General features: G+C 32.8%; 1 protein-coding gene across 2 annotated transcripts in view; it reads right to left on the reverse strand.

Annotated features, from left to right (window-relative positions):
* The window catches only part of LOC124367669 (zinc finger protein 774-like), a 35,521-nt gene extending 21,204 nt beyond the window's left edge, over window positions 1-14,317 (reverse strand). The window contains exons 1-2 of one of the 2 annotated variants that reach the window (XM_046824681.1): window positions 13,961-14,317; window positions 3,862-4,344 (exon numbers count right to left, since the gene is read on the reverse strand). In XM_046824681.1, coding sequence (XP_046680637.1) covers window positions 3,862-4,344; window positions 13,961-13,968 — 491 coding nt within the window. In that variant the 5' untranslated portion in view covers window positions 13,969-14,317. Of the gene's footprint in view, window positions 1-1,088; window positions 1,323-3,861; window positions 4,345-13,960 lie in introns of those variants that run through there. The other variant, XM_046824682.1, reaches the window with a different exon arrangement.
* Between the last annotated feature and the right edge of the window lie 211 nt (window positions 14,318-14,528).

Below are 14,528 nucleotides of genomic sequence, written 5' to 3' on the forward strand. Positions count from 1 at the left end.
TATGTAACAAATTTCAGCATTTAATTTATTTGAATCAGGTAGTATTACAAAATTTAAATATAATGTCACAGAACTGTTGTTACAAATTGGAGTCCAAGGATCCGAGACTTTCATTCACTCAGACTGGGGACCAACTTGACCTTGACCCCTCCCCATCCCCCGGCGCTTGTCGTATCACGGTCTTGTGTATGTGACATGTATGTATGTGGTCTTAATTCTACCAATGGTTTTGTCTAATACGACAGTATTATCTCTTATCTCCTTCATCACACAACTACATTTCTACATTTTATGCCTTAAAACACACCGACACGTAACAGTAACACTTTTTTCGACATCTAGATAACATACACTTTTTAGTACGACTCTAGCCTACGCACAGGCTGCTTGCCCATGTAGGCTAATTTCCATTTTAGAATGTATGTTAATATGTAATAAATAGTTTACTTAAATTATATAAATAATATTTATCCAACTACTGTACTTAAAATTAAATTGTTTTATTTTATCGCCACTACTTAGTAAGTATAGTAAAAGGGTAATTTACTATTTATCAAATGTAAATAAATCTAATATTTATGTGTATATGTTTTTGGAAATAAAAAAATCTTTCTATTTCTATTTCTATCTATATTTTTAACTCACACTGTATAAAAAGATAATAAACATCTCTAACTTAATCTTATTATTTTCCTGAAATTTGAAAGGGTTTTCTAGATTACAAAAGGATGTATTTTTATTACATAAAGTTTCCAATTATTCATGAAAATCCTAAATAATTTTTATAGACTTGTGGACAGAAGGATGAAATCCGCCCTTTGGTAAATCATATGTGCTATCATAATCTACTGATAGTATATAAGATTCACTAATTGAATTCTATACATTTACTACATGAAATGGACACACACAAAACAGAGTTACAACTAGTACAGATAACATGTTAAACACCATGTATTGAGAGCAACTTATCAATTTCACATTCTATTCATATTTTTTTTACAGTAAATGAACTAACCATGTAAAATTTAATGAAAAACTATAGAAGTTTTAAAATATACAGAAAGAAAAAGACTACTTACACTTACAAGAGATGAAACATATGTATTTTGACAGGATTGTATCCTTGGAATTTTAAAAACCATATTAAAACTGGCTACAATTTTAAATTGTATTTAAACACTCACGTACATGTTACATTTACACAATATCATGAGGAAATTTTCAAAGTCAAGGAAATCAAATGAAACAAATTGAACAGTTGCATGGCAGGTTGTTGGGTGGTTAACAACAGGGAGATAATAGCCGACTGAAAAGAAAATAACCTGAAGGAAGTCAATCATCTAAGTGACCTGCCATAACATGTCAAGGACAAACCTGCTGAAAGCACTTGACAATAGCTCTCCTGCTGTGTCCTGTCGTGCTCTGTGGATGTACAATTAGCTTACATTTCCTGTTGCAAAACAGATCCATGAAGATTTATCTAGTACGCCCAAATGACGAATTTTTTGCTTTTTCCGACAAACATACAATAAATGAAAGTGTATTGTGTTGGTAAAAGAAGGAATTTTTGTAGAAATGTTAGTTTTAGAATCAATCTAAGTAAAAAAAAATTCCTACCTGTGTCTGTGAATATAAGTTTTAGCATTAGATAAAAAATAAAAAGACAGATTCTAGTTGAATTTGGCATATCAATATAGTTACAGAAAATGCATATAATTTCTTTTTGGTTTTATAATTTAATATTGTTATGCCATAAAACCATATTTTTGGTTAAAAAACACTTTTACTAAATGAGGGCTCTAACAATGTTTATACAATTTTTATTATTTAATGCAGCTTTAGTTGCTTCTGAAAAAAAACGAACTGCACATGTATAAATATTCTTGACCAAAAGACATTAATAATTTAGTTTCCATTTTGGATAAAATACAACTAAAATGATGAGAAGGACCAGTTCACTCAACTGCTAGAACATCAAAAATATTAACTAATTATAAATTTACCCAAGCATTACCTAGGATAAATGGGTAGTTGATTCAAAACAGCCATTTTGAGGAACAACTTCCAAAGAATACTGTTATCTTATACAATGTGGACATAAAACTAGTGTAATATTTATATACTTATCTGTACTTGAAGTAAAATATAGGCTAAATATCTAACTTTCGTCAGTTATAATTGTATACATTCAGTTTTGAGTGGAATGGGTTTTATGGATACTTCTATGTTTCTGTAACAATTACAGTTTTAGAATACTACCTATAGGATGTAATTGGAGCTTTGAATGTTTTTTTTTATTTTTGACATCTAACATTTATTGACCCATTAGCCCAATAAGTATTTATCTAGATACTAATCCCAAGACAATTAGATAGTGCAGTGCTCAGATTCTTCATGAATTGGTCATTTCAGCTTATTTAAATTAGTACAGCAGAACCTTTCACATCTGACTATGACGGGACCTAGCCATAGCCGGAACAACTACAGTCGGATATCGGGAGGAACAAAAACGGTATTTCCCCGGTACAAAAAAAACTATATGCATGCAGTGTACTACAATAAGCGAACTTTATTGTACTTGTAAATACCAGCATTCGTATATTGTTGAATACATTTTAAACATTTACAATTTTTAAATTAAATGAAAATTTATGTAACCACTAGCGCTAAAACTTTGTAGATCACCTCCCAACTTGCCTGACAATGGTTTTCCTTTGTACCTTTCCTGACAAAACCAAATCCATAATGCTTCATCAACAAGTTCAAGTTTTAATTTTTTCTACATTTTCCTGCTTTTTAACACATCATCTGTCTCGACTGTTGTTGAGTGCGCTTCCAGATCTTTACAGCTTTTCTTTCAGTCCTTTATCGTAGTCACCTCTACACCCAACTCAGAAGCTAGCTTAACAACAGACCACCATGCTCCAATCGTTGCAACACTTCAAGTTTTTGCTGCAGAGAAACACAAAAACGTTTACGTTTTTGAGTTGCCATTTTCACACACACTTCAATAAAGAAGAACACACACACACATACATACACTTCTTATTTCGCCTCAATAAAGAAGTTTTTCTTTCTTTCTTACACGCAACCTCACATTAAAGCACTTCACAATCCGTAGTCATGAATTGGGAAAAAAACACAAACAGTAGGCCTATGATGGGGAAAACACAAACAGTATAATTGGAAAAAACACAAACAGTATAATTGGAAAAAACACAAACAGTACTGATGTTGACAAACATAGAACAGTACAAGATTGTAGTCAGAGCACATTCCACGTCAACAACCACGGCTGAACTGACGGTTTGTGGTATGAAAACAAAGAATACTGTAATGTAGATGAGTCACTCTTTCAAATCTGAACAGACTCGCCAACGGAGGACAGTTGGATCACACAGACGGTCGGACACTAGGATGGATATTGGGAGGAGTTTAATGTGGGAAGGTTGGATATGAGAGGTTCTACTGTATGTAGTTTTCCTTGAATCAAAGGGTCAGCCTAATTTTTTTTTAAGTATTTTGATTTGTAAAACTTTTCTACACAATTCTTTAAACATATTATAAACATTTCCTTACCTTAGAATAATTTTAGATTTTACACAAAGTTAACACTACATTTAATGTATGTACATTCCATCAACAAAAATATTAAAAGTTTTACACCATTATTGAGGTTGCCACTTAAAAACCTTCACTACGCCTCTATAATGAGTGGTTTGACTGCTATTAAGACACAGCTTGTACTATCTGTCACAGTCATCATGCTAACTCTTATAGAAACACTACAAAGATTATCTAAACTTCAACTGACAACTAAACAAATGGAACCGATTAAAATCAACCAATTAAACTTACTTTGTACTGCTAGTTGTGACTGTAGAAGGTCCCGATGTGCTTGAACCTTGCGATATCAATTTCTTCTGAAAATATTCCGACTGAATATCGCAGGGCTGAATCGGCGGCAGCGGTGGAGCTAAGAAGTGCCTTGTGGCTTCATCGTTCATGAAAAACATACTTCTAAACATTAAATTACTGTTCATTGTCATATCAGTCATGACCCTCACTTTACCGCCGCCCTGATCTCCGGAACTGTCACCAACAATCTTAGATTTCGTCTCCAGTAATTTTAAAGAGGCAGTCCAATTTCCTCCCAACTTGTTATTCTTTTTGGATATTGATTTGGAATTGTGTGTTGTGATACTTCCTGCTCGCTCTTCAGACAATGCATCACTGTCCCCATAATATTCAATACTATTCGTATAATCGAGTTTAACTCGCTCTGAGAGATTGTCAGATACTAATTTTATTGAATCTAAAGAAGAACCTTCTGAATTACATCTGAAACAAAAATGCGCAACATTAACTGACAAGGTTTACATAAAAGCAAAACAAGTAAACATGCAAAGGCTTTGGAAAACAAAACCTGAAACAGAGTACAGCTATTTATAGCATTGTTCTGGGGGGGGAGGGGTGATAGAGAAAATAACCTTTTAATACATATTACCCACAGGGAAAATAAACTGCATAAATTCAAATTCAAATTTATTGTCATGAAAACTTTCTAAAGCATTGACAATGTTAGTTTCAACACTTTTTGGCAAGTCATATTAAATAAAAATAATAACCTAATTAATTCTAACAAAGTACAGAATTTTAAAAATATGCAAATATATATACAGGGTGTCAATTAAGTCTGGAACCTCTTTTTTAATTTTTAAACCACAATATAAAAAAAGTACCAAAGTTCACATGTGCTTACTGGTGATAGTAACGCATACATCTGCCCAATTACCGACCGGATAATCCCTTTGGGGGACGGTCCACAAGGAGTCAGACAAAATTCTTAAATAGCAGCATAGGTCAAGTTTGGTATCAAATTAAAGGTCTTATTTAGCAGAGTACAATGCCGCAAACCGGACTTCAAAAGGTGGATTCATTCAGTAGTTATAGCTATTTGAATTTTAAAACAATTGAACTATGTAAATTATTAAGTATTATAAGTAAACATCAATTTTTAAGTACCTGTGATCAAAGTAAGTGTTCAAAATGTTCCCCTCCCATCATCTGACAATGTAGTAATCGAAGCCAGGAATCAATAATTATTACCAATAACACAACTACTGTTACAATGTGAAAGTGGCAGATAGAGTCATACACAGCATCCACAGAAACTTAACGTTTGGGCAGATATTACAGGAAATCAAATTATGGGCCCATTATTTATCAATGGTAATTTAAATGGTGACTCGTATCTAGGTACTTAAAAATTGATGTTTACTTGTAATACTTAATAATTTACATTGTTCAATTGTTTTAAAATTCAAATAGCTATAACTACTGAATGAATCCACCTTTTGAAGTCCGGTTTGCGGCATTGTACTCTGCTAAGTAAGACCTTTAATTTGATACCAAACTTGACCTATGCTGCTATTTAAGAATTTTGTCTGACTCCTTGTGGACCGTCCCCCAAAGGGATTATCCGGTCGGTAATTGGGCAGATGTGTGCGTTACTATCACCAGTAAGCATGTGTGAACTTTGGTATTTCTTTCTATTGTGGTTCAAAATTAAAAAAGAGGTTCCAGACTTAATTGACACCCTGTATATATTGCAAACAAGAGTATATAATATAAATAAATTATTGTTATATAATATTGTTAATATCATAACAATAACAATTGTTATCATTGTTATTACAATATTATAAATATGAAAATATATTACTATGGGGTAAAACATTAATTTGAAAACTAATTTATATCACTTGCAAAAAATCTTCTATTCAGTAAAACGGATTTTCCAAAAGCTACATGTAAAACATAGACAAAATCATATACCCTATAATAAAGGGTATTAGTGATCAAACAAAATGACTTTTTAGTGTTTTTCTGAGTTTATTGTACCCCATGAAAACATTATTCTTACATATATGAATTATTGATTGCTTACAAAGTCAGGTCAAACAGGTATAAATTTATAACGCACTTTGTAGTAATATTCAAGCCCAGGAATGTTAAACATGTAACAAATAAGTGTTACCTCAAGAACATGGAGTGAATTAATTTTAAAACATTGAATAAGAGAATGAACGTGAAATTTAAAACTTTTTCCATTCGTTTGTTTACATGGTAAACATCCTCTAGATAATGTTTGAACAATTGCAGATTTTTTATCTTAAAATTAAACCTACTTGTCAATTTAACTTAAACACAGAAAAATAAAATACTGCTCCTAAATAATCAGGTTTGGAACCATTGTGACTAAAATTTCAACAGGACGTAAAAAAATGAAGCCAATAGATGGATGTCAAAAATTAAGACCAGTGAATCCCTTGTAAAAAGATTAGTTTTTCAAAAACATCTGTATGTACAATCTTTGTATTTAATATTAAAAGTGCACCTCCAAATCCAAAGATAAAAATCTAGTACAACAAATTGACATGTATAATGTACATCAATTTTTTTTCCTTTGTTTTTAGACTGTGTTTCCCTAAATTTCTTTTGCCCTTATTTGTGACAGTCTGAGGGTATTCATGTGTACAAGATCAGATTCAAGATTTCTTAATTTCTTTTTTTTTGGTCTATGAGTAAACTTTAAACCTACGAAGAATGTCATCTAAACATAATAACTTATTTACATTCAAACACATAAATCAATATTTCAAACTTTTATTTTTGTGAGGCCTTTCGATAGCAAGGCTACCTGCGTCAGACAAAAGTAATGTGTCTGACGAAGATAGTCTTGCTATCGAAAGGCCTCACAAAAATAAAAGTTTGAAATATTGATTTATGCGTTTGAATGTAAATAAGTTAACAAGTAGCCAATACAAACTCCATCTTCAACATAAAACATAATCTTTGTGCATAGGTGTTCATGTGATCTGAAGTTAATTTTTAGATACTATCTCAAGAGAAGTTTTTCTTTTTCTGCCAGCAGTGTGGGGTGAACCCAAAGGCACCTAAGATCACATCGTGTTATCAGATTACACTGAATGGTTTAGCACGAGGAAGTACTGTTCACAAAAGTTCCAGGCCATATTACGATCCAGGCCACCACTCTCCACTGTTGTAAGAATAAATTTACACTATATCCATCTATAGGTAATATGTATTATAGACTCGTCATTATGACATATAGTCATGACTGTGTCCCAAATGGATCTGTAACATTAAGATCAATGTTTTATCCTGGAACTGGAGAGTAGTTACTCTGACATTCATTCAAAAGGCATTCTTTTAAAGTTGCCTAATCAAACCCAAGGTATAGAAAGGGCAATGAAAAAAGTCACAGTCATCTCAACAGGTGTGTGACGAAAATAATCGAGATGGAATAATATGATCTCAATTACAGGACAGAGCTATAATGTCAATATTTTAATCCAAAAAAGATTTGGTTTAGTGTGAAGAGCAGGGGTACCAACTGTACTGTGCTCTAATGGTTGGGTGGTTGGCAGGGCACAAGTGGGATTCGACATACAACTACCTCCCTGTGGTGGATCCTAGCTAGTTCTATAAAAACTAATGATGAGTTGTATAATAAATATTCAATATTGATAAGTACAGAAAAGAAAAATGAGAATATATAAAAGTAAAGAAAAATTACAGTGAATGCAAAAGTATTTCGGTTTTTTTTTTTAAATTAAGAAAATAGCCAAGAGTCTATGATTTTTGTATTATTCAAATAATAAAATTAACAAATCAAATAAATAACACTACCTATTTATATCGTACAGCCCAATTTTAACCAGTGATACTGTGATATTGCTAGAGGCTGCCATATAATAAGTGAATAATTGAATCAACTATTAATAAGAAATATCTAAACTATCGAATATAAAAAATATTACCTATAAATATTCATAATTGCCAGCTGTTTTTACTTTACAGAATAAAAATATAGTTTGAAATTAAGTTAATTCAAATGGTACTTTGGTATTATCCGGAGGCAACTATTTTTGGACGAGTTTTCTAAAAATAAACTTCATTATATGTTACCAGTACTTTCCTTGTATGAATCGAAAAATACCGAATGAGTCATTTACCTTCCTGTCACCAAACTGCCTCCAAATAGTCTTAGACGAGCGACCCTTCAAATATACCTAGACGTACAAATCACCTGTTACTATCAAATAATTATAATTGTGTTGTTCTTTTAGTTTTTATTTTCATTGGTTGATTTTTGTGAGCTCGATTAATTTATAATTTCATCATGAATAATTATTTTCACCTGTGTGATTTAAATTAAACTGAAAAGGAAAGTTTTGTATTGGTAGAATACATGTGGCAATATGGAGTACTGGCGACTGGTGACGATTCACTCAACTTAATTTCCGCCAACATCGCTTTTAGGAGGCAAATACGATAACAGTTCCTTGTTATGACTTGTAAATTTAAAAATAGGTTAAATAAGGTCTGTTCTTTTTAATACAGTAATTTATTTTTGTCCCGATAATAAAAACTCGTTTAAAAACAGTGGCTTCCTGATAATACCACAGTAACATTCAAGCAATGTAAAATTATTGTTTTCGTAGTGAGTAATGATACCAACAAGAACAATGACAATGAACATGTAATTTTTGTGTCAAGAAGTATTTTAAAACATACTACAATGTTTCAATGTATACAAGATAATGATTTCACTCATTTAAAACCAAAGTGTCCAATTTGTAGTGAGGAGATGAAAACTAAAATTAAAAGTGGAAATCAAATAGTTTGTCGTTGCCAGAAAAGTTAAATAAACATGACGATACAAAAAACACACCTGAGAAGACTTTTTTTAACACTCTAAATTTGGTTTAATGAATTTATTAACAATCATGTACTACAGTATTTTAGTAGAAACCAAACCAACTATGACTTTGTAATAAACAAATGTAGTTTCGGCAGCACATGCAGAAGTACCATTGCATTTTGGCTATCATTTTGTTGAGAAGTTTGTGTTCTACGGATATAAAAATCTAACAAAAGTATTATTTTTTTAAATCTTGAATATCTATATTTCTTTTACGTACGAGTATATAAAAATATAGCTTCACTACAATACAAATTAAAAAGCGTATTAACTTAACTCAGTTCGACAACATTGTTCCAAATTAATTCAAACAAGGTATGTGTGTGTGGTCATGTGTATATTTAAGTAATGGTAGCAAGCACAATTGTGATGTACATTTTTTACTTGTGTCAAAAGGTGTCAGACATGTTTATCCTTCAAAACAGTAAAATATAACTAACTTAAATTTTACACTGTTGGGTAGAGTATGATAAGCTGACCCAGCATTTATATCGATAAGTATAATCATCAATACTTAATATTCATATATCGAATACGAGTCTATCAATCATATCAACATATCAATAGTCATAATAACGATCATATTTGAAAGTAAAATAATTAATATAATAAACATAGTGATAATCTCACAAATAATAAAGGTGCTATTACGATCAAACAAACAATTAGAACTGGAAATATTATTATTTCCTCATAAATAATAACAAAATAATAACAACATAACAAACATTTATAATAAAAAATATGAAATATGCAAAACTATTTATGTTTTCTCCTAGGTAGCAATGATTAACTGCTTTCAAGAAGTTGTTGAAAGCCTCTCTAGAAAACCATACATCTTTTATGTACAAATACAAACTCACATCTAGATGATCTGCAAGCAAATTTTAAACTTCGTTTCACGGTCCTTCACAAACTTTCAACTGTCTTATTGTCTATAAAAGACAATATGTTTATTATACAGGGCATTTCAAAAAGGACTTTACAACTTTGAAAATTCATATAAATTTTATAAAACAAGGTACAGAGCTGGTTTTGGTGATATTTTAAAGGAAAAAACTTCAAGTTTTTTTTACCTTAAACTAAAGATGCTAAAAAGGCTTTGGTGAAGGCAAAGAGAATTAGCTGGCTAGGACATGTATATCGGAGACAGGAGGGCACAAGGTTAAAAGAGGTCTACCAGGCGGTACCGGCAGGAAGGCGCCCTTTGGGTAGGCCAAAGATAAGATGGTGCGATCAAGTGGTCGAAGATGTGACCCGGTGTGGAGGGTCTGTGGATCTGGCGGAAGACAGGGTGGCGTGGAAGAGGCTCATAGACGAGGCAAAGAATCAACTGAGATTTGTTACGCCCCGGCAGTAAGTAAGTAAGTAAACTAAAGATGTTCTATACATGTGGCTTCCGTTGGTTATTCTGCAGACATCCCATCAGTAGTCGATTTCTTCCCCGAGACTCGCACTAGCATTTCAGGTGTAACTTGCTCAGCAGCAGCGTAAATTCTTGCTCCAAGTTCAGGTAGAGTGGCCGACAAAGGAGGTACGTACACCATATCTTTCATGAAACCGCAGAAGAAAAAATCTAGCGGTGTCAGGTCTGGGGAACGGGAGGGCCGTGCAATTGGCGCATCACGGCCAATCCACTGACCTGGGAAGCGGTCATTTAGAAAATACTGGACGTCAGTCAGATAGTGTGGTGGTGTGCCATTTTGCATAAAGAAAACATTTCGTTCTCGGTCATCCTCATCGATCTGTGGTATTAACAATTGTTGCAACATATCAAGGTACACTATCCCATTGACGGTTCTCTCTTGGAAAAAAAACAGGGGCCGTACACTTTCCTCTTGCTCAACGCACAAAAAACGTTCACTTTAGGGCTATCACGAACATGTTGTAATGTTTCATGTGGATTTTCGCTGCCCCAAATCCTACAGTTATGTGTGTTTACCTTGCCACTTAAGTGAAAAGTGGACTCGTCAGAAAAGATTATGTTGTCCGAGAAATGTTCATCATCATCCACTTGATTTAACATATCCACACAGAAGTTCCTACGGGCAATCTTATCAGTGTCTCTAATTGCTTGTAAAAGTGAATATCGGTATGGTTTCAAGTGCAAACGTTTTCTTAACACACGCCAAACCATCGTATGTGGTACTTGCAGCTCACGAGATGCACGCTGGGTCGTTTTCGTAGGGCTATTTACAAAACATTGTCTCACTTGCTCAACGACTTCGTCAGATGTGCTTGGACGACCTGAGGATTTTTTATGTTTCACTGAGCACCCTGTTTCTACAAAACAACTATGCCACTCATAAATTGTAGGCCTACTAGGAGGATCTTTAGCGTACTTGGTACGAAAATTACTCTGAACTGTTGTCGCAGACTTCGATTCTTCAAACCAAAACACACAACTAGCACACTCCGGTCCAGTGAAGGCAGCCATGTTTAACGTAACTGTCACTAGCACTTGTGCGGCGCGATTAGGCACTAGCGGACTACGCAAGTCAAAACTTGAACTGTTTTCCTTTAAAACAACATCAAAACCAGCTCTGTACCTTGTTTAATAAATTTTATATGAATTTTCAAAGTTGTAAAGTCCTTTTTGAAACGCCCTGTATTAAAAAGTGTTTAAAGTTGATACTAGTTACTAAAAATCAGTATCGGTTCATTATATCAATAATTGATAATTAAGTAATATTATTTGTCAATATAGATATAAGTCCACTTATCATACTGTATCCCACTTTGTTAGTTACAAGTTATAAATATACCTAGCCAAGATAGTTTTTACACGACAGTAAATTACCACTTTTTAAGATATAAATACAGCCAAAATATAATTTAATTTGAAACACTGATAATGTAATTATGGTTTTGGTAGCCTATCGAGGATTCGATAATAATTAATATCGGTTATTAACCCTTTGAACCCCAGACCAAAATATTGATGGTGGGAAAAAACGTACCAAAACCATTTGACCTAAGAACTACAGAGAATCCCCGGAGCAGAAACAACAGCTGTATTGCATACTGTTTGTAAAAAATTAATATTTTTGCTATTTTTTATGCTATTGTCTTGTATTACACACCAAAATGTCCAGAATGAAATTGTATACACAGAAAAATTTTAGCCTGAAGTATAATTAGTCTGAAGTAATAAAAAATTGTTTAACAACATTAAAATAACTTTAAAATATAGGTATATAGATTTGTAGGTAAAAAAATAGATGTTAAGATTTTTTAATTAAAAAAATAAGAAAAATTTTTACTATGGGCACCCACATTTTATTTTTCTACATTTAGTTTTATGCATGTACAAAAACAATTATATTGATATCTCTAAAGATAAAGATTATGCAACCGCGATCTCACTGAGGCCGGTTGGTCATTGTCCGGAGTAGGCCTAGCGGCGGCGTTACCGCGAGAAGTAGGTAGCTGACTAAATGGCATTTCTTCGTTATCTGAGTCCGAGATAGTTTGCCTATAGGTAGGATCAACATCAGTGTCATCACTGAAAATTGATGAGACGTCAGACCAATCGTCATCTGATAGGTCAACATCCAGTTGTCTGTCCAATTCACTCGGGTGATTTAAAATGTTGTCACTCATTGTTCACAGAACTGATTATTACTGTAAGATTAAAACTAAAGAAAAAATGACTAAAAACAGTCCTCAATTACAACATTTAACTCAATTCACACGCACAAAGACAATATACGTAACAATATATGTAGACCGCTTTGTAAACAAATACAGCCTGTGGAGTAGAAATGGCGTAGTGGCAACAGCTACATAGCAACAATGAGTAATATATTTTTTTGAGCATAGATGTTATTTTAAATACACTATATTACTAACAAAAAAATTAGTAGCCTATTTTACTAAAATACTCATAGGCCTAAATATGTATTAATACTCGTAAAATAAATATGTATTAAACGCATATACCATGGTGACGATATAACGTTGCCTGGGGATTCTCGCATTGGTGACGATACATCGTCGCTGTGGGGATATTCGCATATTTTCTCGGCGACGATATATCGTCGCCTGGGGTTCAAAGGCTTAAGTAATCAAAAATTTCGGTATTTATTTACAATACCGTGACCACGAAAAATGGACTTTTTTTTCATGGGTTGGGCATTTATAGCCAAGTATTATTATCACAGGTGCATATAAACTGGGGGGAAAGTATATCATTGTATTATATTGATGCCTTTCGGCCATTATTGCATTAAGAATGGAAAATAAGCGACAAAATTTTGTCGAACAACACTTGGAGGGTTAAGGATCAGGGGCATCACGTGATCTGGGATTCGACTTTTGCAAGCTCGAGTTAATTTTTTTTTTCTAAAAGAGCAAGCAGTGCGCAGCACTGCGCAGCGGGCAGGCATCGTTGACAGGATTAACGTCATCATTTCAGTAAAATTGCCAGAGGTACTGTCAAAAACAGAGTTTTCAGAGGATTTCAAAAAAATCGTAACTCCTTTGATTTTCGTTGCCGACGAATTTTTTCTTCACTATTGTTTTCAGGAAAAATTGTAGTTTTCAGGGAAAAAAAATTAACATACCTTTCCATGGTCACGATTTTGTAAACTGATACCAAAATTTCGATTGTCATGATGGCCACTTATTACACTGCAAGCCTTGCTAGACACAACGCAAAAATAAAATGCCCGTGTACTACTACAGGCCTAACTAAATTTAAGTTTAATACACCAACTTGTTGCTTACATCAAAATTTTTGAAATAAAAATACAAAAAGGTGTGTTGAAAGGTAAATTAAGATATTTCGGACAATTTACATGATAGATACTTAAAATTCACTATTACCATACTCCGGAACAGTATAAAAAAGAACAGATACACCATGAACCTTCACTTTAAATGTATAAATAAAACCTAGACACAATGTTTCATTAGACTAGACTGCTGTTAGACTAACTACATTGATATACAATATATAAACTAAGAAAATAACTTATCCATTGAATAAATCAACAAAAGTACTAATTAGTTTCTATAAATAATCAAAATTTTAAGCAGAATGAATAACAGCCAAAACTTGTGTGAATTAACTTAAGTTTACTAGGTTAATAACAAATTTAATTTTTTAATTGAAAAACATATCCGTGCATTTAAAAGTTAAATATTTATTACTAATTAGTTTACCTTAACATCGGCCAGAAATTGACAGGATTTTAAAAAATACACAATTGGTCCTGGAAAATACTAAACACATACACACCAGTGACAGTCTTGGATAGAATTGTCATTTTCACTTCAACCACAAAATAACATAAACAGAAAATAATCTCTTGTAAATACTTATAACAACAAAGACAACTGATATTTAAAGAAAAGCGAAAAACTAATTAAAATGTCAGCCATTATCATTTTGTCCTGATCCATCTATTCCATCTTCAATTCCGCATCCATTCCTCCTATTGGCAATTGGGCATTGGCTTTGTTTTTATTTTACTAAAAAAATAGAAACACTCTAGTTTTTCCATGAAAACTAAAATAAAGGTGTAGTCTGCTACCGAATCAAACATCCAACCAAATGCATTAATTTGGAATATACATTAATATCTATATTACATAATGTGTGTTTTTTTTATGTGAATGTCTTAAACTTAAAGATCAAATGGATTAAACTGTACATAGAGAATTGACTTTTTCATTACCCAATCAGAAGCGTAAATCTTATCTATATCTGGGGAAGGGGTGGAATAACATG

This window comes from Homalodisca vitripennis, chromosome 8, assembly GCF_021130785.1.
Source record: "Homalodisca vitripennis isolate AUS2020 chromosome 8, UT_GWSS_2.1, whole genome shotgun sequence".
NCBI classification, from domain to species: domain Eukaryota; kingdom Metazoa; phylum Arthropoda; class Insecta; order Hemiptera; family Cicadellidae; genus Homalodisca; species Homalodisca vitripennis.